Source organism: Homarus americanus, unplaced genomic scaffold, assembly GCF_018991925.1.
Source record: "Homarus americanus isolate GMGI-L3 unplaced genomic scaffold, GMGI_Hamer_2.0 scaffold32929, whole genome shotgun sequence".
NCBI classification, from domain to species: Eukaryota; Metazoa; Arthropoda; class Malacostraca; order Decapoda; family Nephropidae; genus Homarus; species Homarus americanus.
In genome coordinates, this window is record NW_024737097.1 from 16,005,542 (window position 1) to 16,030,994 (window position 25,453).

Sequence of the window (25,453 nt, forward strand, 5' to 3'; positions counted from 1 at the left end):
AACAAGCTTAGCAACTTTGTAGTAAGTGCGGGAACTCTGGAAAGTCTTAAAAGGAGGCTAGATACATTCATGGATGATAGAGAATGGTAGTAACTCTCGACAGGAGCTGCCATGCACAGGCCAACCGGCCTATTGCAGACTCCTTAACTTCTTATGTTATGTTCTTATGTTCTTTGTCACTGTACAATATTGTCCGCCACTCCCTTATATAAGTCACTGTTACAGGTCATACCATACTGATGTTGCGTGTTCGTCTAGGTTTGGTTTTACAATTATACGCTCGGCAATTATGAGCGAAAAAAAAAATACAAATTGTAGGTCACAGTAATTGCCACTGAAGAATATAATTTGTGCATGACTTGCCCGAAATAGCACTCTTGAACGTGATCTCCGCAGCACCCGGTGTCAGTCTCGGACGAAAGCATTTGGTAAAGAAAGCGAGTGTAAGTCATTGTAACAAATCATTGAGATATGTATAATGCTTTATTTTTGGTCTTGAAACTTCATGCAGTGAGGTGAACATTTTCTTGGTGACACACTTACTCAACCTCTCACTGTCACCATCTACAGCACTACCACCATCCTTAACTATTGCACCATTGTAAACTCGTTCTTAGTCCACAAGTAACGAGGAACACAACCCATCCCTGTACGTATATGAAGAGTCCCGTCTCACACCAGAAAGAAAACGGAAACCATTTACAGGGAGAGGTGTACACATACCCCTTCATGGTTAACTTGTGCTTATTTACAAAGTAATATTAACAGATAACATCAATAACACTCAGTACCAGTTAGTTCACAGCATTAAGGTTGAAAGAGTTTGTCTCAGATTCTCTACATTAATTTTCTCTTCAACTATACTAACTAAAGGGCTCCAGTTATGTGACACTTCCTATAATAATTATGCTATTACAATACAGTATCCTTGGGTTATTTAGCTTCTGTTAACCGGTAAAGGGTGTTCGTACATCTCCACTAAACGGGGTGTACTGTACTGTACTAAGAACATAAGAACATAAGAATGGAGGAAACTGCAGCGGGCCTCTTGGCCAATACTGGGCAGTGGGTAGTCCCATTTACACCCAACCCCTATTGGTCATATATCCATCCAACCTATGTTTGAAGCTATCTTCATACCAACATTGTTTTATTATTGTTATCCATAACTTTATTATTGAATATTTTACTTGCTGAACATGTTATGTAATTAGTTCTCTCACTACTTTATAAAAATTAGTTTATACATGTTCCAATTTGCTGTTCCATGTAATGTTGTTCACTATATAACATGATCTAACTAAAGCTAAATTAGGCTAGGCAAGGTTATGTTATGTTAGTAATGATGTTATTCATTTATATTTTGTATATATGATAATAAATACAACATATTTTGTACACACACACACACACACACACACACACACAATACAGTATAGATCCCATTTGTCTGATACATGCATTCTCCCAACCAGACTTCGCCAATCACTTGCCTCGCCTCTGCTTCATGTGCCCTAGTTCGTCTGATGCATTGATAAAGTTACACTTGCTTGTTCAACCCCTGGCCCTGTATTCACAAGTGTCGTAGTTGTCGTCTGTGTTAACATTTCTACACGGACATATCATGATCCTGACGGTGACCTTTGTTGTCTCCTGACGACACATGAGTAGCACGTTCTCGAAATGTCGCATGCACTCCTCTCGGATACCCATCAACAGGAGTGTATAAGCTAACCAGTATTCTTACAGTTTGTCGCTGTCATATATCAGAATATTACCGTCTTTCGTTTATACGTTTTCTCGTAAGTTTCAGCAAATGTACAGCAATCAGTGTCAGTTAGGCTGTAAACTACCCTCGTCATATATCTATAAAGAAACACGAGAAACAAAGCTATTAACAGATTGTGAATATAATCTACTATTCTAAACTGATATTTAATTTTATACCGGAACGGAGGGGGGAGGGGTATAAGTTAGGCTGGAGTGTACAGTAAAGACTTCCTTCCCTCCGGTACATTGGATCTGTTGGACATATTGTGCGTCTTATTAACTTCTGAAACTACATCAGCAGCAGATATTTCACACTTCATTTATTATACAAATACGTGACAACGCCGGAAAATTATATTGCTATTGATTCAACTCAACACCTGCGACTGCGCCTTGCTGGTTGATAACAAAAATTTACATTTTATTAGAGCCAGTGCCTAGTGGATGAACATTGGATTACGGCACAGTTACCGGAAGAAATAGGTATAAGAAAGAATGTTTAATTATCCAGCCGACTGTCTTACACCACTTTCTGTAAGTGGGCGTTAACCTTCCATGTCCAGTCAATAATCAACTTGGTCGATGCTGCTGAATTGTGAGGCTTGTAGCGAACAGCAGTCACGGTGTACCGGCGATATATACTTGTCTAATGACATTTATCTCTGACGGCAAAAATTATATGGTGAAGGACCGCGAACATCTGTGACAATAGCAGGTAAGCAGGTACAGGTAGTGACAGTTATGACGTAATACCAAGCGGCATGTTTCTCCCACCCGGCAAGAGCAGCCGCCAGACGTAGTTGCCAAATTTTCCTTGTACTTAACTCTGGAAGTCACAGAAAATGTTATAGACTATGTTCACATTAACTGGAAAAAAGTATTGTACATAGAACACACTTAGGTATTAGTGTGTATAATTTGAGTTTTGGATATTTGTGAAAAAAGTATTTTCATATCTGCTGAAAATATTTTATATCTGGCACACAGGGCAGTGATGGTCATGCACGGGAAAATACCATAAAACTTTCGTTGAAAAAGCTGGAAAAATGTTGTGTATGGCTGATGAATTCTTTATTTTTAACTGACATTAATTATCCCGAGAAAACGTTCCAACAGTATAACGGAAAGACGATCCAGAATGTAAGCACCGCAGACTCAACGCTCGTTCTAGTACAGTACTCTCAGAAACTCCTAAATTTTCTATTGTTTATCGAACGTTTTCAAATCTGTTAAACTACAGTTAAACGTTATATTTCTGCAGCGAAATAATTCACGATGTATCTAGTGTTTGTGTTTATTTTAAGGTAACATCAGATACTTCATATGAAACGATAAACACGATGTCAAACAACAGTAAGAAATCAAACTGAGTGTTGGGAGTGATGTTGTGAACGCCGGCATTGGGGCATCCTGTCATGTGCTTCGTGTTTACATCGGGCCTGACTTGAGCTACGAAGTCGAGGGAAGAGAATCAGTGACTCAGTATCACCCTGACCAGTCTAGTGTGTAGGTTGGTGCTGGAACATTCATCGTTAATACCTCACATTTACTTGACAGATAAAAAGAGATGATCTTCAACTGTGAGAGAAGTGTTTCAATCTGTCTGGGCAACTATTAATGTGTTTTCGTAATGCAAATGGAAATGATGAACAAATATCAAACGTGTATAGTCCATGACTGCTATGTTTTGGATACTGTACCTGTCAAATTTTCTGTGTATGATAAGTACTCTTACTCTTGTGCTGCATGCTGAGAGTTTATCACACATACTAACCTGCTGTGAGTGGCGCAGGAGTGTTCGGCTAAGTTGGGAAACGAGACAGTTAAAACCAATCCACCTGTACCGTATAAGAATGTAGATAAAACTTTACTTAGTCTTTGGTGAGTGAATGCTGTTTTCATATCGACTGGAAGGACGGTTCGATATTTCAATGCCGAGAACTCAGTTTTTATAGTTGTAGGGACTGACTTGTTGACAGTTGGTGCTTGTACAGTGTTATATATATTGTAAGAACATACCATTATAAATCCTCCCACGAGCCGGTAGGCATCGTGGGCATAACCAAGATTCACTCCACGAAACTACTTGAAAATATTGCTCGTTGATTGTGCCCCACGTAGTTAACCCATTGACCTTGTGGAGATGGGTCAGGCAGCCCTAAAACCCTCCCGAGCTGCAGTGCTGGGACAGGTGGACGTGGGTCTGGAGGCATTGTTCATGCTTGAGTCTAGGGAGGAACATAGCACTGTTGTCGTCAAGATGGTGCCTACCTCCCTTCCACTCCCGAGGAAGATTAAACACCACCAAGGCCGGAGGATCTGTAGGACGCACAGTATAAGAGAAGCGGAAGAGACGGCTGAGGAGGAGGAGGAGGACCAGTCACTGGGAGAAGTCTCTCTGAGCGTGACCTCTGGCTACGGCGGATTACAGTGTCGAGACATGGTAAGATACACTGCACTGTACCTTTATTCTCAATGCTTCTGACGTTATGGATGGAGTTAGGTATGTAAGGTTAAGCTGGAATAGATTTTGTGCATATTTACAACAAAATCTGGTTTTTAAAATTGGAAGGTTTGCATTTCAAGGGCGGTTTGACAACTCTTGGGCACAGTGATATACAATACAAAAGGCCGAAAAGAATTGGGGCACTCAGACTGAACTACTGGGTGTTTTTGCGTCTGTTCGACTAGGTGTGTGTACAGTGTTATTTTTATCGGAGCTCTTTCCTGCCTAATGCACGATGACCGAAAACAAGAGTAATATACACGCATTTTTTCTTCATTTTTTACTCGTAATTTATTCTGACTGCCGTAAAAGATTTGTTCTGCTCTGATAATTCCCGCCTCGTTCATCTCATAACTACCGTCTCCTCCTCGCTTACACCTCATAATTATGCACTCTTTATCAATCTTTCACATCTTAATCTGTGTCCATGTCGACTCTCAGTAACTTTCCTGTATATCCTGATCTTAGTCTTTTGTGACACAGTTCTTTATAATTTTTCGTGTGTGTTTATTACTTACTGTGGTTCATTTTATCGTTCATTGGTCCTTTTACAGACACAACACTCCAATACAGTACCTCAGTTTTATCTCCATTTGGGCTAACGTGAACATAACTTACCACGCCCAGAAGACCAATTTCTCAATATTTTCCCATTTTACACACGTTCTCACTTTCCCCTTTATTTATTATTTAAGGAAACACCGTAGTCGTTTGTCAGTTGTCTGGTCCGCTTTTCGAGGCAGTCATGTAAAGTTTCCTGACAACATTTATAAATGCTTCATCGCCTCTATCGTCATCGGTTGTAATGTTGCCTCCACTATATCTTACCCATTCCATCCTGAATAGACGAGTTGTCGGTCGGATTTTTTTCTTAAGATGGCTGGTCAATGTGTAAAGAAAACGCTTAAATTCACTATGGTAAAGATATTTTAAAATAAATTGGGCCAAAAAGTGTAAAAAATAATGGTTAAAGTTGTTAAAAAGTCACGTGACTGCGAAAAGCTCTACTGACTTGAGCCGCCGAGAGGGAGCCTGGAGGCAGCCAGCGGATCATATGAAGATCCTCCCCCCCAAACCTACCTGGGGGGGAAGATCTTCATATGATCCCAGCCAGCTGTGGTGTATGAGTTGTTACCATCAGAAGTACAGGACTTGTGGCCATATACACTGTTCAAGGAAAGGACAAAGAGTCGTTGGTGCTTCATGCCAATGTGCAAGAGTACCGACAAATCCTCACCGGGCAAAGTATTCATCACAGTACCGAAAGATAAGAAAGAGATGGTGGCTTGCTGCTCATGACAGTTCCCCATGTCAGACTACTGCACCTACTGTTGTGAAGATCATTTTGATGTGAGTATTAAGTTGCTATATGCAAGCATACCTTATTTTTAGGTTAAATTAAATTATTGCTCAAGTATAATGGGTGTATTTACTTGCTGGCTGCTAGAATGATGCAAAAGACCGATAACTCCAACATGAGGTTTTCATCACTATTCTCTATTTCATGTCTGGAAAATATAAGTTTTCGTCACTGATGTCTATATTTAATGTTGTGGAAGGACTAGGGACGACCATGGCCAGGGGATGATCAGATGACAGATGTAATTTAACGTGCTTCATAGCTGGATGGCGGAGTTCTTGATAATACTCTACAATCATAAAGACATCTACTTTTGGTAAATTTCTTTCATCTGCCTTGATGAACCCTGGATGTAGTTGTCCAATCTTTTCGGCTGATCGGCTCTGTAAATAAATATTATTATATAATTAATTGTTTTACTGTGCAACACAGAAATACTATTTTTAATATATAAATACTATTAAGCACATTAACTAATTCAATGGATCTTAGCTGCCCATACTACAAATTTCATTGTATAAACATTCCAAACAATATTGGTATTATTTGGGTTTTGGTCATCTGGTGAGCCGTAAGATTCTTAACTATGGGATTAAGTACTTTAAACATTAAGACACATTATCTCTACGGGATTTCTGTTGCAAAATATTTTTCAATCGCATAAGAAAATACAGGTCATAGGTTAGGGTATGATGAGTTATAAGGTTAACTTAACATACATCTATAAGAAAGGGGGGGGGGGATAGTAACTCGAAACTAGTGATTTCCGATAAAAATGAAGGTCTAATTCGTTCATAACACATCACAAACCACCAGAAAAAAAAGGTCTGCATGTCAAAGTACAGGGATGACCAAAACTTAACATTTACCCAATATAGCCTATCTCGAATCTAAGCATCCAAATACTTATGGTAGTTAAAGTAAAATTTTACCCATTAATTAAGATAAATGATATATCCCTGTGGTTCATTAGTGAATCATCAAAACAATAACAGCTCAATGCTGTCATATTTACCTAGCATCAGGCTTTCTCAAAACAAAGTCCAGACAATGTCATTACTTCTAAATTGACTCGTATCTCCATTCCTGCGTTGTTTGCAGGGAAGGTGGTGACGTCATTGCAAATGGCGGCCCTGTACCTACAGAAATAAAATTATCTCGACTATTATAACAGGACTTTAAACTTTTATTGCAAATTATATATACCTTATCACTCTACGAACGTGGCAGATTTATTGTGTTTGTGTTTACCCAGAACCAACAACTCGTCCATATTGGGGAGTGAGTCATTTAACCTAAGTTTTCAATACAAATATAGGAGGACACATGTGGCAGCATACAGGTTAACTCGGGTCTGATACTAGTGGTTGTTGTATAGCTGGACGATCAAAGGGTGTTGTCGGCTTCAGTGTGTGTGTGTTGGAGAGGGTGTGGACGTGTCCGTGCTGTGTCATTATCAAGGTGTCTGGGATAGAGGTGGACACTGCCGGATGTTCACGGCCTGTTGCTGTCCCAACCAACATGTGATCATTACTACCACCGCTTTTTGACAACAACCACAACCAGCTAGTGACCCCTAAATACGTGCGGTATGAGGTGTGTACTGCATGTCAAGTTGTGACAAATGTGAGTCGAACGTTTATCCTCAGGGTTAGTGTCACTGGTGTTTACTCAAACATATAATATGAAAAAAATGACTTATGTTGTGATATTAAATGTTAAGATTGATGTTACTCTGTTTTAAATGTATGGGTTATTGTAAACGTATTAGCTATTGTCTGGTATTTGGTTAAACATCCGGGCTCATGTAAACGTGTTGTATCCGTTTAAACTTTTCTAATGCTCGGAAAACGTTTTCTTATGTGTATACTTAAGAATATAAGAACGTAAAAATGGAGGAAACCGCAGCGGGCCTATTGGCCCATACTGGGCAGTACCATTTACACCCAACCCCAATTGTTTATATATCCAGCCAACCTACTGTATATTTGAAGCTATCCAATGTATTCGAGTTAATGATGATGATGATGTTTGGTAACTTGTTCCGCACGTCCACTATATTTCCAAACCAGTGTTTACCTATTTCGCACCTAAATCTAAATTTGTCTAATTTAAAACCATTGTTACGAGTTCGCTCCAGGTTGGATGGTTTAAGTACCTTTGTAATGTCCCCTTTGTTTAGCCCTGACATCCATTTATACATCTCTATCATATCGCCCCTCACTCTACGTCTCTCGAAGGAGTGCAAATTAAGATGCTTTAACCTGTCTCTGTACTCAAGGTTCCTAATGCCCGGGATTAGTCTTGTCATTCTCTTCTGAATTCTTTCTTAGGATTCTATATCCATTCTGTAATACGGTGACCAGAATTGAACTGCATAATCCAAGTGAGGTCTCACAAGCGCAAGATATAGTTTTAGTATAACCTTGCTACACTTGTAACTAACACTCCTTTGTATGAACCCAAGTACTTCATTAGCCTTGTTACGAGCAAAAACGCATTGTTTACTTGGCTTAAGGTTCCTACTTATAATTACTCCTAAATCTCTCTCGCAGTCGGATTTCTCTATGGCATTGTTGTTCATCTGGTATCTGGTTTCCCTGTTTACATCTCCTATACTGAGTACATTACATTTGTCCACGTTGAACTTCATCTGCCATTTTTCAGACCATTCGAAAAATTTGTTAAGAACTTCCTGTAGTTTTGCGGAGACTTCGACAGATTTAATTACACGCCCTATTTTAGCGTTATCAGCAAATTTACTTAAGTTGCTGCCTAGGGCCGATATCTATGTCATTTATGTATATAATAAATAATAATGGTCCAAGTACTGAGCCTTGGGGTACTCCACTAGTGACGTTGCTCCAATCGGATTTAGTGCCGTTAATGCTCACTCGCTGTTTCCTGTCCTGTAACCACGCCCTAATCCATTTTAGAATATCTCCTCTATTGCCATGAGCCTCCACTTTTCTTATTAGTCTTTCGTGGACGACTCTGTCGAAGGCTTTGCTAAAGTGGAGATATACCACATTTTAATTGTGCCCCTCGTCCATTGATTCGAAAACAGATGAAAAGAATGTTAATAGATTAGTTAGACATGAACCCCCGCTTGTGAAGTCCTGTTGGGAATCATTGATCAACTTGTGCTTCTCCAGGTGACTTCGAATAGAGTTTGAAATTATTGCTTCCAGTAATTTGCCTACAAACACATTATATTTGTTGCGTCTCCTGAGTCTAATAATGCCCTTTATACGTGTTCCATTATCATTAAATTTCACTCGTAATTCCTTCAATGGGATTAATTCCTTCATTGTTTACTGGAAACGTGGACTGAACATCTTGATTTCTCTGCAAACAGTAGGTTTATGAAAACAAAGGGAGTGTCTGTGTGCCTCCTGACCCACTGGGTAGCGCCTCTTAGTTATTAAATCCCCGAAGGGCTTCCTGCCGCATTTATTATAATGGAATTAACTTGGCAACACGTGTTGGCAATGCAACATTTCATATTCATTCGTTACAAGCGACAATGGAAGGTCTTTTGATCTAGCATTTTGATGTAATTATTGTATCGTGGTGACGAATGGCGTATATAACCAGAGACTACCGTACGACAGCTTATGTTCCATAACGACCACACACACACACACACACACTATTGTCTCCCTCTACTAATTAAAGTCACGTAACTATCATCATTAAATGTACAGTAGTCTACAAGCACCATTTATGATAGTGGGCGGACGACCTGGGAGCACCACTTAGCCATATTAACCTGCAACTTGCACACGCTGGTCTAAAATTAAACATGCAATATATCCCTGATTATGTTCATCAGTCAGAATGCCTTGGCAACTGATGACGCGTAAAACTCACGTAAGTCTGAAGTCTCCTCCACCACACATCATTTATTTACAATCATATTCAACACATATTGTCACCTTCATACTGGTAATGAAAACTGATTGAAAATTTCTTATATGACACAAGGGTCAAACACAGATTACGGTATGTTATTACCAATGATCAGTCAATCCACACTCCTCACTCATCCTCGATTCCTTTACAGATGAAGAAATATATATAGTAGATATGATGAGAATTAATTGGGCTAAGAAAACAATTATATAATCATTTACACTTCACCATTCTTACACAAGCAGATGTGACATGCACCTCGGATACTGAGACAGATATCAAGCACTCTTATTATTATTATTATTATTATTATTATTATTATTATTATTATTATTATTATTATTATTATTATTATTATTATTTACTCTCTTACTATGGTACAGTAGATTGTTTTAACAAGCACCAAGTGAATAAAGAATCACTTCAATTATCTTCAAACCTCCTCTTGTTCACACTATGGCCAAAGTTAAACAGGCATAGTATGAATGTTATCTGTATAATATAACAGACGAGGAAAATAATAGATATAAACTTAAGCCTCAATAGAATGTTAATAGTTCATATTCACGGAGACCATTACTGAAGGTAGAGGGACACCTGCCTACACTTCCCTCCTTGCTGCCCCCTCCCCCCCTCCCACCCTCTTCACCCCACTTCACCACCGTCCATTAGGCAAAATAATATGAACTAATAAATCTGATCAGTGCATTTATTATTAAACATATAAACAATCCACTAATCTTTACATTGAGATATTTGTTGTAATATGTCCTTACGTTGATTCCATAGTATGTTTACTATTACGAATTTTCTTTGGTCGAATGTAAATAAATAGAGCTCTGCCACACTGCACAAAACCTGACAAGCCCCTGTATATGCCTAAGTGAAGGGGACTGTCACCCTCAAAAGTCCTGTCGCCTGTGTTCCTGAACCACAAATCCAGAGATTTAGACTCGTGAATCCGAAGCATTTATAGACAGGATAATGCATGTGTCTACTGTTTCGGGTTCGTGGTTCAGAAGGTGAGGCGACAGGACTTTTGTGGGTGGCTAACATCACTACGCATCTATCCTCGGTATCTATAGGCATCAGAAAAAAATATACATTAAATTTAATATATTATAAATCTTTAAATACAGACAACATACATGTATACACTCTGTACAACTGTCGTTTTTTTCTTCTTATTTTCATCTTTGTGACCAGTTTTTTTCCTGTCCATCACCGTCTTAATATAGAAAAACGTCTATAAGTAAACAGGCGAGGCAGGGAGTGGAGCAGCATGTGAACTTGTGTAGGCAGCTGTGGTTGAAGGTGAGCAAGACAGCCCTCGCCCTGAAGTGTGTGTGTGGCACAACTAGGAATGTTTTTAATTTAAGTATTCTTAAGTAATGAATACGGCACTATATATATATATATATATATATATATATATATATATATATATATATATATATATATATATATATATATATATATATATATATATATATATATTCTTCGTTGTCTCAATATACAGTCGTTCTATTACTAAATAAAGGAGGTTTAGTTTTATTAGATTTCCTTTGTTTTTCCAGCAAAGTTGAACATATGAATTTTTTAGGGAAATAAAAATGTGGAGAGGTGTTGTAGGATGTGACCGTAAACAATAATGTCACTCTAGGTGTACATTTAGTGCATTGTGGGTGTGTAGTTCCTCCAAGACCCGGAACAAAAAACAAGTCAGTTAGCAAAGATAGTCGTGTGTAGTAACCAAAGGGAATAATGTTTCATTGTTACGTAACCTGGATTTCGCCTTAATGTGTTAGTATTAAGGTTGTTGTTATGTGATGCTCACTACATTCACCATACCTATGTTACGTTAACATTAATATAATTCTGTTGGTAGACAGAGAAGTCGACATATGCATTCCTAGTCTGGCAAATGTCCAGTGTGTGATCAAGGGAAACAATGTTTGGTTAAAATCGAGTACAGGGCTCAGACTGATTCAATATATACAACTGTCGGTTAATTCGTGAAGACACCGACATTCGGTGTTAGTCATGAATTATTTTCCTATCATTAATCATTGAACTAAGTACAGTGTTAGTGGCTGAGCTCCAGATTCAGATTTTTCAGATTTGCCTCACGCAGCGCGGGGGCTAGTTTACTTGGCACCATATTCCTGGTAAGGCGAAGTTCAGAAGCATTACAGCGTGGTTTGTAGGTTACTGATTTGGTATAAACTGTGAAGTTATTATCGTACTATTTAGTCAATACAAATTCAACATAATACTCCTATTGAAGCAAGGCATCAATTCGTGGGATTAAGGGGGGAGTGTGTTTATTGTAAGCAGGGAAAGATATAGCGTGTTGTAAATATAAATTTAGCGCTTGCATCACCTGTGTTAACAAGGCTTGAGTGCATGATGTGATTTGTGAAAGCCGTGGGTGTATGTAGTAGAGTTGTCAGTGTGTGTTTTAGTTTTACAGCTGTGTTGAGTAAAAATATATATGTAGTATGGTGAATAACTCTAGAAATGGGTTTGGTCAGAAACGAGGATTACCTACCATTTTGCCTGAACTTAGAAATTGATGTAGTCCATTTACCTGATATTTTTGCCTTATTAGTGAACAAAGTAATGTCTAATGTTGAAGTAATTTTAAATATAGTGTTAAGTTTCGAGTAATAGTCTTCAAACCTTTCACAAATTGGCACTTTATCAGTTGTACCATTAGCAAACACTACACGACTTTACAATACAGTACTGAGTATTATATATAAAATTTCTCATGCAATACAATTGGCAGCTTTTTACCGTATCGACAAGGATGATGCTTCTAATATAATGCGTTGAACTTTCCTCGCTGCAATAATAGATTAATCGTATAATAGAACCAAATAAAAGCATCGGCAACAATACGGTCAAGTTCAAGGCCAACCGGAGCTGCGGACTGTGTGGGACGGAAGTCAATTCAATTTTTTCAATTTCAATCGTTTATTCCTTGATAGAGGAAGCTGGATCCTAGTGCTGTCACTAGGTACCCCTGTGGCTGACGGAAGTCTTCGTTTGTTTGTTTGGTGAATCTACAAACGTTCGTGATGACACTTGCCACGAACGTCATTCTTGTTTACAGCAAAGTTCATATGTCAGTAGAATCTAGTGTTCTTAGGGCCAGGCGGTCACCCATCCCAGTACTAACCAGACCCAACGTTCCTTAACTTAGCTTTTTTGGACTGGGTTGCAGGGTATGACTATAGTACTGTATCGAAGTGTTGGATTCAACTTGAATCGATTAAGTTATATTAGTTTTAAAGATTTTGATATGGTAGGTTATATATATATATATATATATATATATATATATATATATATATATATATATATATATATATATATATATATATATATATATATATATATATAGAAAGTAGAACTGTGTACGTGGGGGGACTGACTGGTAGTGTGAGACAGTGCGTGAAACATGTGACTCCAATATCTGGCAATTACTCGCATGCATGATGAACCTTCCTTGCCCAGTCTCTGAATAGAGAAGCTTTACTCCCGTCATGACGTTCTTTTCTTCGCTTATAAAAGTTGTGGTATATAAGAGAAGAATGTTATTTTAAGCTGACAAATGTTGCTTAGCTATACGTTTTGACGACGAATATTTCAGTTGACAAATGTTTAAATTAATCTGAAATTTGACGAATTGCAAATTGGCCTCCATAACAGGTTAAGTTCTATTCAGAGATGGATTACAATCATAGCAAAATGGAAATATGTAAAACGGGTGTACAAAACAAAACAAAACTGCTTCCTGGGGCTGTTCTATCTTAAACAGTATTTTAATCTAAACATTTAGGGGCCGTTGTGCATAAAATAATAATGTACCAAAATTTATGGTATTTTATGAACCCTTAATTGTTGATTCTCCCATGTTATATAAATCATTATGTTCTAACATGTTAGTCCATGGTAGTCTTACGCTAAAAGGTACTAGCTGCATATAAAACTCATCAACTAGCCACTATTAATATTTATACTACGGCAGCGATTGCATTAGAATGATTAGACTATCGGTCATCTTCTCATGCTAGCATAATAAACGTTTAGTGGGTCGTGCAAGTGTAGCAAAGCTGCTTTTCTACCACATCGAGTATGGCCGCTTGTGTATGAACTCCGTTAAGTACAATTTTTTACATTATTTTGACAGACTATTATCGGAAATCTCTGTGATTTATGCTTGATTCGAGTTTGTTACACCTATTACACAAGCGACTAGATCACTAGAGGCTCGAGTTAGACCATTACAGGATTCTTAGATTTTTTTTATTACAGTATTATTGTTAATGCCTATGTGCCTCCCTCCACTGCTACTGAACCTGTCCCACCACACCATATCACCTCCACCCCGCAGGACTCTTATGTCAGTTGCCACCTCACTGACCTTGAACTGTGATGGAAGTAATGCTGCCGCACTTCCGTCTCAAAATGTAAATATAAACATTATATATATAGTATTTCTGTTCAAGACTTGGATGGAAGAGACTTGGTTTTGCTTTCACAAATTCTGGCCGTATGGTATCAGGACCCACTAAAAAAAAGAGTGGTATAAAGAGGCCTGGAAGTAACGCATGCATTTCGTAACTCCATCCACATGTTCTGTCTCGCGCTGGTCTTGAGTTACCAGTTAGGGTACTAATGTGTCTTGTCTTTTGCAAGCATATATTTTTCATGAGTCGATGCCAGGTTCGTAGCACAATGTCGCATTTTGCCATCGGAGAAATATTTAGTCATTTTTGAGTTGGCAGGAGAATTACTCAGAGTTTGTGGATATGTGGAATTTATAAGTGCAGGAAATGCCAGGTGACTTGTGTAAATAATATTTATGTTAGGGTGTGGGTGGAGGTGTGCGGGGAGAGAAGTTCAAGACAAAGGGAGTACAGTATTTCAGATTTCCCGGGAGTTATGAACTTGGCATCTCAGCAGTGTTAGTCAATCTGGTTAGGGACAGGTTCTGGGTGGGGGTGTCACATGGTGTTCGTATCCGGATTTGATTGCGTAGTTTGATACCCACAATATAAGCCATATCTTTTTTTTTATTATTATAGGATAATGGACATATGCGTCTCTGCTTCAAATGAAAACCACTAGAAATATATAGTGCTTTCTTCACCATCTTTGCAAGGGAACTCTTCAGATACGTAATATTATGAGTTTGTAATTATAGGGTCATGACAGCAAGCCTCTGGGGTAAAAGCTGACTCCGGGAACCATTTCAGACGTTTGTTTACTGATTTTCTTAGAATGTTCATGTTAAAATGAGAGATAATTGCAGGAACCATTTATATTTTTAATCCCTCCCCCTAAACAGGCAGAGGACCATCTGGCTGATGTGTACTACTCGGCTTTTCATTTGCACCTGTCACGTGAGGCTCTGCTTTCGGAGGCCTTCAAGATCTCAGCAACAACAGATGAAGGAGTTAATGCTAACCCACAAGCTAACAGTAGTGACACTACACGCATCACCAGGGAGGAACTTCTTAGGACTCTCAGGGATATCTTTGGTGTAAATGAAGCCATGGTGAAACTTGTCGACGAGGAAGTCCAGGCCAGGGAGGTGAGTGACGCGCACACTCGTTAAATCGAAATGGAATTAGAGTTTTCACCATACACACTGAATTATTCTCACTAGTGAATTACATTATCTGTGGCATAGTAGAATGTAACGTCTAGTTTCCATAGGAACAACTCTTTTTTTTCTAACAAATGGATTATGACAGCTTGTTTTCCAGTATTTGTGTAGGTCGATGCCTCAAATCTATTAACGTAAAATTTTGTGCAGTTTATCTGCAGTATCTTTTCAGAAGCAGCGGACAAGAAAATTAAATTATTAGTATTAGTTTGATTCGCGTTGAAACTGCAGCCGCTCTAAATATTATTTTGTCTTGGATTTTATTTATCAGTGTAAAGAGCGATATATATATATATATATATATATATATATATATATATATATATATATATATATATATATATATATATATATGTGTGTGTGTGTGTGTCTCTATCACTAAGTCATGAAATAGTGTTTTTTAAGTAAAACATGAATTAAAGGTTATTCAGCCACTGTAAGGGGTGACAGATTCGAATCGATTTATACGAATTCTGAACATGTTAATATACAGTGAATGAATACTGCAGTAAATGAATAATACTTACGTCTCTAGCTATGTATCAGTATCTTTGTAGTTTGGTTGATTATGATGATGATTATTGTGAGGTTAACCAAGAAGTTAGGAAAAAATAACAAATCACATAGTCTCCCCATGTGACATGTTCATATCTTGTACTGTATACGTATCAATATAATTTATAGTAAATTTGAGCATGTACACACTGTAATGTGTTGTGGTGCACTACCAGTGAGTGTCAATAGCCTCACTTAGGAAGTGGAGAGATCAATCAAGTATTGTACACTTACAGGGATTACAGGCAGGGTGGCAGCTGCTCAACAGAAGCTTGGTAAAGAATGACGTAACTCGTATCCTTCACCTATGGATGCGAGTTTAATTTATTAATAAATAATATTGACGAATGAGTACGACCAAATTATATTTATCCACCTGTGGCCTATATAATGATTATAGAACATGTATTTTTAATTTCTTTTTATACTCTTATTTTTTCGCCCCCTAGGCCCCGTTGTGGGCCGATGACCTGTGACCGGGTGGGCTATTCCCTGTAAAAAAAAAAAAAGTGCATTTCTGAAAATTCATTAAAAAACCCTGCATTGACGTCAGCACCACACTACACTCAAACCTGTACTAGTGGTGGTATTTCTGAGTAAATTTTCTGAATAAACTATCAGTTTGTGGTTATTACTTGACTAACGTTAGTGTCCCCACCACCCCACAGCCTCCACGTATGACACTGCACATCAACATCCACGAAGCCAAGGAGCTCAGACCCAAAACGCCCAAAGGTCAGTAACTTAACACATTCTCAAACACTTTCACCTTCAGCTGGGGATAAGAAAACGGTAATGAATGATTGCCAACGCGGTTTTATGCAGGGACGCTCCTGCTTAACACAATTGCTCAAGGTATTGGATATTTGGACCCATATTCTGGAACGGGGTAGTAATATCGACAATAATACCTAGATTTTGCCAAGGCTTTCGACAGTGTACCTCACGAAAGGCTGAAAATAAAACTGGAAGGGTACGGAATTCAGGGAAATGTCCTAGCGTGGATAGAAGACTTTTGGCATTACCACAAGCAGTGTGTGGTGATTAATGGCACGAAATCATCATCCGCGATCGGTCACGTCTCTGTTACTTTTCATTTTCTTTAATCCTCTTCACCAATTGAGCGGCTCATTAGCCGCTTGGGCGATCGGTCACGTCTCTGTTACGCACTGTTGGCAAGTACTGGGCATGCACCGGCTCCTGAATGTACCTGAACCTGCTCCAGTGTTGGTTAAGTCTGGTCTTGAAAGAGCTCACATTCGGTCCCGTCACAATACTTTCTGGTAGATTGTTCCAAGAGTTCACAATTCTCACTCCGTAAAAATTTGCCCTTACAGTTTTCTGGACCTGCGGCTTCTTCAATCTTCAGCTGTGATCCCTTGTGGGACGAGCGTCCGCCAGCTCCAAGTAAGGACACTTGATTGAGTAGTGCCCCTTGAGATGCTTATACACCTCAGTTAGGTCGCCCCTTGCCCGTCTGTAGTATAGCGAGGCAAGTTCAGTTGCTCCAATCTCTCAGGGTAGTTGAGGTGCCGAAGTGCAGTCCCAAGCATATCTCGGGGACCAGATGTTGTGACAGTACTCCAGATGGGGAAGCACTTCCCTCGTGAAGATCGTTACGAGGGACGGACCGTCTGGATATCTGAACGACCTTATAAGACCCAATAATCTACTTGCCTGATTTACCTTCTTCTCGGAATGGCTTGAGAACTTCAGTTCATTGTCATCATACACACCTAGGTCCTTCTCACATTCAGTCTCAAATAGTGCAGTTTCTTCATCCCGTTGGGACATATGATACGCCTCCTTACCGTTGGTACGCCCCAGGTGCATCCTCTTACACTTTGTGACATTGAATCTCGGCAGCCATTTCTTCGACCATTCTTGGAGCTCACAGTGATCCTTCTGCAGCTCTTCACAGTCCGCATGCTTCTTGATTTCCCGAAATATCGTGGCGTCATCGACAAACATTTGTATGGAGGAGTGTACAACGTCAGGCATGTCATTTATGAAACAAACAAACAAAAGCGGGCCCAATACACTGCCCTGCGGTATCCCGCTTGTGACAGATACAGATGATGATTTCATGCCATTAATCACCACACACTGCTTGCGGTCATGTAGAAAGTCTTCTATCCACGCTAGGACATTTACCCAAATTCCTTACCCTTCCAGTTTGATTTTCGGCCTTTCGTGGGGTACACTGTCGAAAGCCTTGGCAAAATCTAGGGATATATTGTCGATATTACCACCCCGTTCCAGAATATGGGTCCAAATATCCAATACCTTGGGCAATTGTGTTAAGCAGGTGTAAAGGCCTGGGACTTGGGGTAGAAATCCCTTGCCAGCCTAATCAGGATCTTATAAGAGGAAAGTCAGGAACCATGGTTTTCCGAGGGATAACAAACACCCCTTAGAGATTGACATCTCTTTACTATGAAAATAACACAAAACTGATACCACTCACACAAATATCAAATAACAATTACGGGAGTCAAACAATTAAAGAGTCAAACAATTAAGAGAATCAAACAATTACGGGAGTCAAACAATTAATGGAGTCAACAATTAAGGGAGCCAAACAATTAAGGGAGTCAAACAATTAAGGGAGTCAACAATTACGAGAATCAAAGAATGTACAGGAATATTTCCTAGGGTGGAGGCCCCGGTGAAAGGTGTTCTGGTAAAGAGATGATCAGCTCTCGGGGGGTGGTGTCCAGGGCAGCTTCCTCATTTGGCGGCGGCGTTGGTGGGCGATGGTCTTGTCACACAGGAGAGACGCCAGGGCACGGACAGTGGACAGGGCGTGGAGGAAGTGGCAATGATGGGGCAGCTGTGGTAGTAGCTGGGGTAGGTGTCTGGAGATTGACAGTCGTATAGTGAAGGACTGGGGAATCAGTCCATGAGTCCAAGACCTCAGATGATAACACAACCAGAATTTGAACGAACAACGGGGAAGTGCAGCAGTGGTGCTGACTGGGTAGTGTCTGGCGTGCGACGAGGCAGCAGTGTTGTTCTCACCTCCATCTACCCCCCCCCCCCCTAGTGGGGGACGCGAACAAGCAAACGAGCGGCGGACAACCATCCTGCTCGTTACAGCCCTGACAGCAGGAGCGCCCCGGCATAAAACCGTGTTGGCAATCCTTTACAAGGTTGTTTCGTAGATTTTCCACTTATGGCATCTTTGATAATACTCTCAAGTACTCTACATATTATGCTGGTCAAGCTCACCGATCTATTGTTGTTCGTGGAGTGATGATCGCCCTTCTTGAAGATAGGACTCACATAAGCCACTTTCCAATCACTGGGGACATTTTGTTCATCCAGGCATTTACAAAACAGGATCTTCAGGGGCTTGGCAAGCTCGTTGCACAACTCTCTTAGCACTCTGGGATGCACCATGTCAGGGCCGGGACCCTTATGGACCTTTACCTTTGACAGTTTATTTCTAATAACCTCTTCTGTGAACACAATGTGGGTCAGTGCTGTGTCGAACCGTCTGTCCTCAAACGCAGGAAGGTTAATCACATCCTCTCTTGTGAACACCAAGGAAAAGAAGCTGTTCAATGCCTCAGCTTTATCCTGGTCAGAATCTGCATAACTACCATCTTCAAGCCTCAGGCCTGATACTGCTACTAGCGTTTTTATTTCGACATTGCATAGCGGTAAAACGCCTTTGGGTTTGACTTGACCTCGCTTGCAACCAGCCTCTGGAACTCCTTTTCAGCCCTTCTACACTCTACCTTTGCTTGGCTTCTGGCTCTTGCATACATCCTCCTGTCCTGCTCATCGTTTGACCCAACCCACGTCTTGAATTTATGGGTTTTCTTCTTAAATTTGTCGACCGCCGCATGGTTCATGTGTAGGGATTCCCTCGTATTCCTAGAGGCACTGGGTTTGGTCTTGGGTATATATTTATTGATCAAATGGGTCACTTAACTAGTTATGATATTCAGCGTAGTGTCTGCGTTCTTGTGCCTTAATGAGTCAGGCCAGTGGATGCCCAAGTTTGCCGAGCCCCTTAAAATCATGTTCTGCAGATGCATGGACAAGCAAAAGATCCCAGCAACTGGAGAATAGCATACGTAAGTACTATACTGTATTCAAACAGGGAGAGTGCCACTCCACAAATAATGATAGGCCAGTGAGCTTGATCAGCATAGTGTGTAAACTACTAGAGCATTATACGAAATGCCATGATGGAACATCTACGAAACAACCTAGTAAAGGAATGCCAACATGATTTTATGGTGTGATGCTCATGCGTGACAGGCCAATCATTGGTGAGGATAAATTAAAGTGAAGTAAGGATATAATTATGGGGGTAGTTTCACATGAGGGCGAGGTAGTGTTAAGTGACCAGTAATCTATGTATAATGGAGCTAAATGTTTTTGTCTGTCTGTCTGGGTGGGTGAATGGAGGTTGGATAAAGTGTTCAGCTGTTTGCATCTGTTGGGAGCTCTTCAGCTAGTGAGTGGTATGACTACAGGTTATAGTGTGCCTAGATTAATGTTGAGGATTAACTTTAGGAGATCTGACAAAAATAGGTGTTAGACAAAAATAGAAGCTCCAAACTCTGTTGGTAAAAGGGCTGAAACAGAGGGGCAAATGCATCCCCCCCCCCATAGCTGTCCATGGTATTTGTGCATGTATTTGTATGTACAGGGGTATGCACATGTACAATTTGGGTTGTACATGAAAAATTTTGTGCACATGTGTGATTGTGTGTGTGAATTGTTGAGGGGATAAGGAGTTTAGCAAGCAATTATGCACTAAAGCTTTTATGTGGTCCTTTACAGAAACAAGCCACCCATACTGCTTCGTGCGAGTGTCAGGCTGCAGTGAGACTTTCAAAACCAGAGTCCTGAACAATGATCTCTCACCATCCTGGGAGTCACAGTTCTCCACGTAAGCCACTGTTCATGCTAAGTTGATTTACTGTTTGTTTTCCAAGTTAAGGCTGCACTGTATTTTCTGTTCGAGGTTGTGAAGAGGATAAACGTAAAAGTATAGTTTATCCTCCATCTTGGGTGAAATTTTATTCATGTAGGTATGTTCTATAATTATTATTCATTCTGTTAAATAGCTATGTGTTTATCTTTTTGTGCTACACTATTGACTATTCTCTATTAAGTGTTTGTTTATTCTAAAAATATGATTACTGTATGCCATTTTAGTTGGATTGCATTACATATATGTTGGATGAGTTAGTAGGTACATATATATATATATATATATATATATATATATATATATATATATATATATATATATATATATATATATATATATATATATATATATATATATATATATATATATATATATATATATATATATATATATATATATATATATATATATATATATATATATATATATATATATATATATATATAATATTAAAATATATAAAATAATATATATATATATTATATATATATTATACGATATATAATTATATGACTCAATATATGTACAATACATATTGGTACGGGAGCAGTACATACAGACACTCAAATTTAGCTCACCTGCATGACGTCAAGAAGAGTTGTGCTACAGTATGCATTTTTTTCTCGCTGGTTACTTTTAATTATTTTCTTTGTCTTCTTCACTGGGAACAAGTCTTGTTTTAGTCTTGTGTTAAAATCATACTGTATTAATAATGATGATAGTGATGCAAATACATTCATGAAATCCTTCTATGTTTTATGACCAGCAAGTGTTTGTTCCCTTATTGCAGCGGAATTCCAGCACTCCGTGATGCAAAGCTTATGGTGGAAGTCTGGTGAGTGCACAATATGCTCTTGCTTGCCTGTACAGTACAGTATATTTCTAATAAAGAGGCTGAAATCACTATCTGAAGCTTGGTATTTATGACTTGATATGTAGAGTATACTGTATCATCTAAGACCAAAGTGTTCATCTAAATGTAATCTCTTCCATGTATGTGTGCAATCAAAGAAAAAAGTCGTGTTGTGGTTTTGATCGAAGATTAAATATAACAAGGCAGAGCGCACCAAAAGTTTAGCCCTTCTGCATATGTTTTCACCAAATTTCACGACACGACTTCTGTCTTTCATTGTACATATTCATTTACTGTACAACTTTCTGCTCATCCTTATACTCCCATATTTAACTCTTAATCATCTTTTTATCCTATATCCTTTTACCTTGTCATGCTTGAAGTTGGAACTTTGTCATAATTACAGTACTGTATTAATCACATTTTGCTTCTGTTGCATATAAACACGTACTCCTCTGTATAGTTATCGAACTTCATAGGGTTTGGGCATACAGCTTTTTGAAGTTACTCTTTTATTAACACAAGCCATTCAGTTTGTCAATAACTTATCAATAAGACTTAGCAATAAAATGCTTGGGTTTGTATTAATTATGGTACTGTATCTAAATAATGCAGCTATTATTTATTGTCATGTTCTGTAACCCTCATATAACACCTTAACATTGATAATGCTGGATGGAAGATTGTTCCAAGAATCTACAGTATGATAAGGATATGTGAAGGAGTACTTTGTAATATTTTAAGGGGTCTTGGCTTGCATAGGCTGTGAGCTTGTCTCCTAGTCTGTCTGCTTTGGTATGAAGTTCTTGAATTGAAATGGGATAAAGTAATAATAACTGCATACACTATTCTTTTTTATTGTTGGGTTTGTCAGTTGGCACTCAGTAGCTTATTGATCCACACTGAATTTTGACTGGTGTACAGTATGTTCATCAGTAAGAACTGGCACCTCTTTTCTTGACTTAGCTTGCTGATCACATCTGTGATATGTTATGAGGAATCTTAGGTAGCAGGAGTTTACTGTATATAAAATTAATGCAGATAAAATGATAAGGACTTTGTGAATCATATAGTAAAATTGAGTAAGAATGGCAGGAGAGAGCTTGATACTGCTGCTCTTGGGGACTGTCAGTCATTAGCAAGTTTGTAGCCAGAGGGAACTGTTGTAACTACAATCTATACATAGACACCTTTACTGTACGTATATAGATTAGTTTATGCCTAAATAAAGTATGCTTGATGACTAAGCAAAATGATTATTTCTGTGTACTGTATATTTTCTAGTTTTTGTGTACAGAATTAACGATACTGTACACAGGTGTCCCAGGAAATCACATTCTCCATATGAGCACAGTATTGAAATTTCACTCGTTTGTCCTCCCTTGTATCTGAAAAGTTAGTTAAACTGATCCAGAGTCCCTCTCTATTGATCTTCCTCTTATTTTCTTTTGTTGCATAAGTTATAATATGAATTTATGTCTTTCTCATTATAAATTTATAAATAAAAGTATGAATGTGAGGAATTTGTGTTCTTTGCAAAACTGCACTTATGAACCAATCTTTCTGACACTTGACAAATGTTTTCCTTTGTATAACCTGCAGTACATTGCAATGTTTTGTATTAAAATGAACCTTAAAAATGATAATCATGATTACACTGTTGCTTATACAATAGTAATTAAAGAGTATTTTAGTCACTCTTTAAGGTAGAGAAGTGTTTTATACTGTACAATATTTATAATTTGTCATACTCGATTGTTTTAAAAGGTAATTCCATTAGTCTTTGTAGAACACAGTGAAATGCTTAATCTCTTATATCACATTCCTTGAATCCTATTGAATACGATATTTACTTTGTAAACTAAAGATGGTCAGATTTCCATTTCCAATACATAGGTTTTTTACCTCCTGTCTCCACATCTCTTGAGAAGGTTTTAGGACTGTTAGTATTTTAATCACGGATCACCAGTGTTCATAATACTGCACACCTGTACAGGGTATTTCACTAATGTTATGTGCATATTAAGTGGCTTATGAACAAGACAGAATCTTGCTATGCTGTGCACTGTTTTGTATGTGTCTCTTTATTCTTTTTTTTTGGGGGGGGGGAACCTTGAAATGAGTCTTCTAAGAATGCTTGAGCTAGCATGGTTGCCTGTCTTGTAAGTATTAGCCTCTAATATCTTGATGGTAATTGGTCAACTGCTTTGTTATGAAAATTATTTTTGAGTCCACCACAATCCAGCAACCTTTACAGGCATGAGCCACAAGAGGCTGGAGTGGAACAGCTGAAGGGAATGAGAGACATTCGGGAGTTTAGTCGCTTGGTTCGGGATGCTGCAGCCAATATCCAAATGAATGAAATGAGAAACTTGTTGGGTACGGTGACAGTGCCTCTATCAGTGAGTAGATGTCAGCTGAATAATTGTTTTACCTATCTTGATACATTATTTTAGTGCTTTTTGTATTTTTGAGTAGACAAAATAAGTGAATGTAATAGTGTCACAAAACATTGTCTCCCAAAAAACTGTTTCACAGCATATATACGTACAGTAGATATCAGAAATGAAAGTTGCAACTTTTAACCTCCGAATCCATATGATTTCTAAAATTCAGTTTGAGTCAAAGTACACACCAAGATTTTGAACAAAATTGACAGGACTGAGTTATGCTCTCACCCCTCCCATTTCCACGGATAGCAATAATCTTGGTTTGCTATCATTCAACTTAAGTTTCCTCCTAGCCATCCAGATCTTATCAGACATTAAGGATATCTGTATCTCCTCAAAATTCTTGGCATTTATTATTTTCACATTAAGCTGTGTATCATCCTCTGTGGTTACCTAAATAGTTATTGGACTACAGATTTTAAGTGATCCCAAAGGAAGAAATCGATATATGTGGCGTCTGTGACCTTGGTGGCCATTTGATTGGTCCTTGTCACCCAGTCTTTGTTAGTTTGTTATGATTCCTTCAGCTGAAGGAGAAAAAGAGAACACTTGTACACATTGTCCTGTGGTGCATGTTTTATGAGAGTGTTATTTTTCTTTGCTGTCAAGATTAATTAACTAAATGCTGTATGCTTGTACATTATTTATTTATGTAGCATAGGTAATTTCTCTTTGCACTACAGTACTATATAGTAAAAGATTACAGGTAAAGTTTTTGGAATCTTTTTGCTTTTAGTCTTGCATTTTTTACTTTATCTTGGCATTGCCTGTACCTCATAAATACTACCACTATTGATTGTCAGTGCATGAAATATACTGTACTTTATATATTTTTCTATTGTGCATTAAAACTATTCATTTAATAGAGGTACTGTATGTAGCTTGTTGCATATACCATGTATGAATGCTTTTCACCAATTTCTCTGGAAAACTATTTAACTTTTTATATGATTTTTTTAAAGCAACCTACTATACTTGAAACAATCATATTCTTTATAGATTTTTGATGAAATTATTTTTGAAGTTTAAGACTAATTTTGTATTTTTTATGCAGGAAATGAAAGACCAAAGTTTAACAGGGTGGTATAACTTGGTCAAGAGTAAAGAAGAGGAGATCAGTCTAATATCACAGAGAGAAAGTTTTCGGGCTAATAAGAAGCGGGGAAGTTTACGTCTAAGCCTCAAACTCTCCACTGTATCTCAGGTACTGTATATTTTTCCTTTCTTGCAAATTTGCTATGAAGTCTGGTGAAGCATAATGTGTTGTCTAATGGTAGACCCTGCTGCTATATGGCATCACGAAAATTGTAACCAAATCCTAGGTTGCTGATCTGTCTTTCTGTCTCAATTACACACAATTGCAGGGTCTTACTTGTTTGTCTTGACAACACAACATACTGTTCATATATT

At 38.4% G+C, this 25,453-nt stretch overlaps 1 protein-coding gene across 6 annotated transcripts in view; it reads left to right on the top strand.

The window, feature by feature from the left end:
- Positions 1-25,453, top strand: part of LOC121873246 (protein unc-13 homolog 4B-like) — a 154,079-nt gene that overhangs the window by 100,787 nt on the left and 27,839 nt on the right. Inside the window, exons 1-7 of one of the 6 annotated variants that reach the window (XM_042376658.1) lie at positions 2,367-2,485; positions 14,911-15,156; positions 16,455-16,521; positions 20,587-20,695; positions 21,531-21,575; positions 23,851-23,995; positions 25,098-25,247. In XM_042376658.1, coding sequence (XP_042232592.1) covers positions 15,118-15,156; positions 16,455-16,521; positions 20,587-20,695; positions 21,531-21,575; positions 23,851-23,995; positions 25,098-25,247 — 555 coding nt within the window. In that variant the 5' untranslated portion in view covers positions 2,367-2,485; positions 14,911-15,117. Of the gene's footprint in view, positions 1-2,366; positions 2,486-3,217; positions 4,214-14,910; positions 15,157-16,454; positions 16,522-20,586; positions 20,696-21,530; positions 21,576-23,850; positions 23,996-25,097; positions 25,248-25,453 lie in introns of those variants that run through there. The other 5 variants (XM_042376656.1, XM_042376655.1, XM_042376652.1 and 2 more) reach the window with 5 other exon arrangements.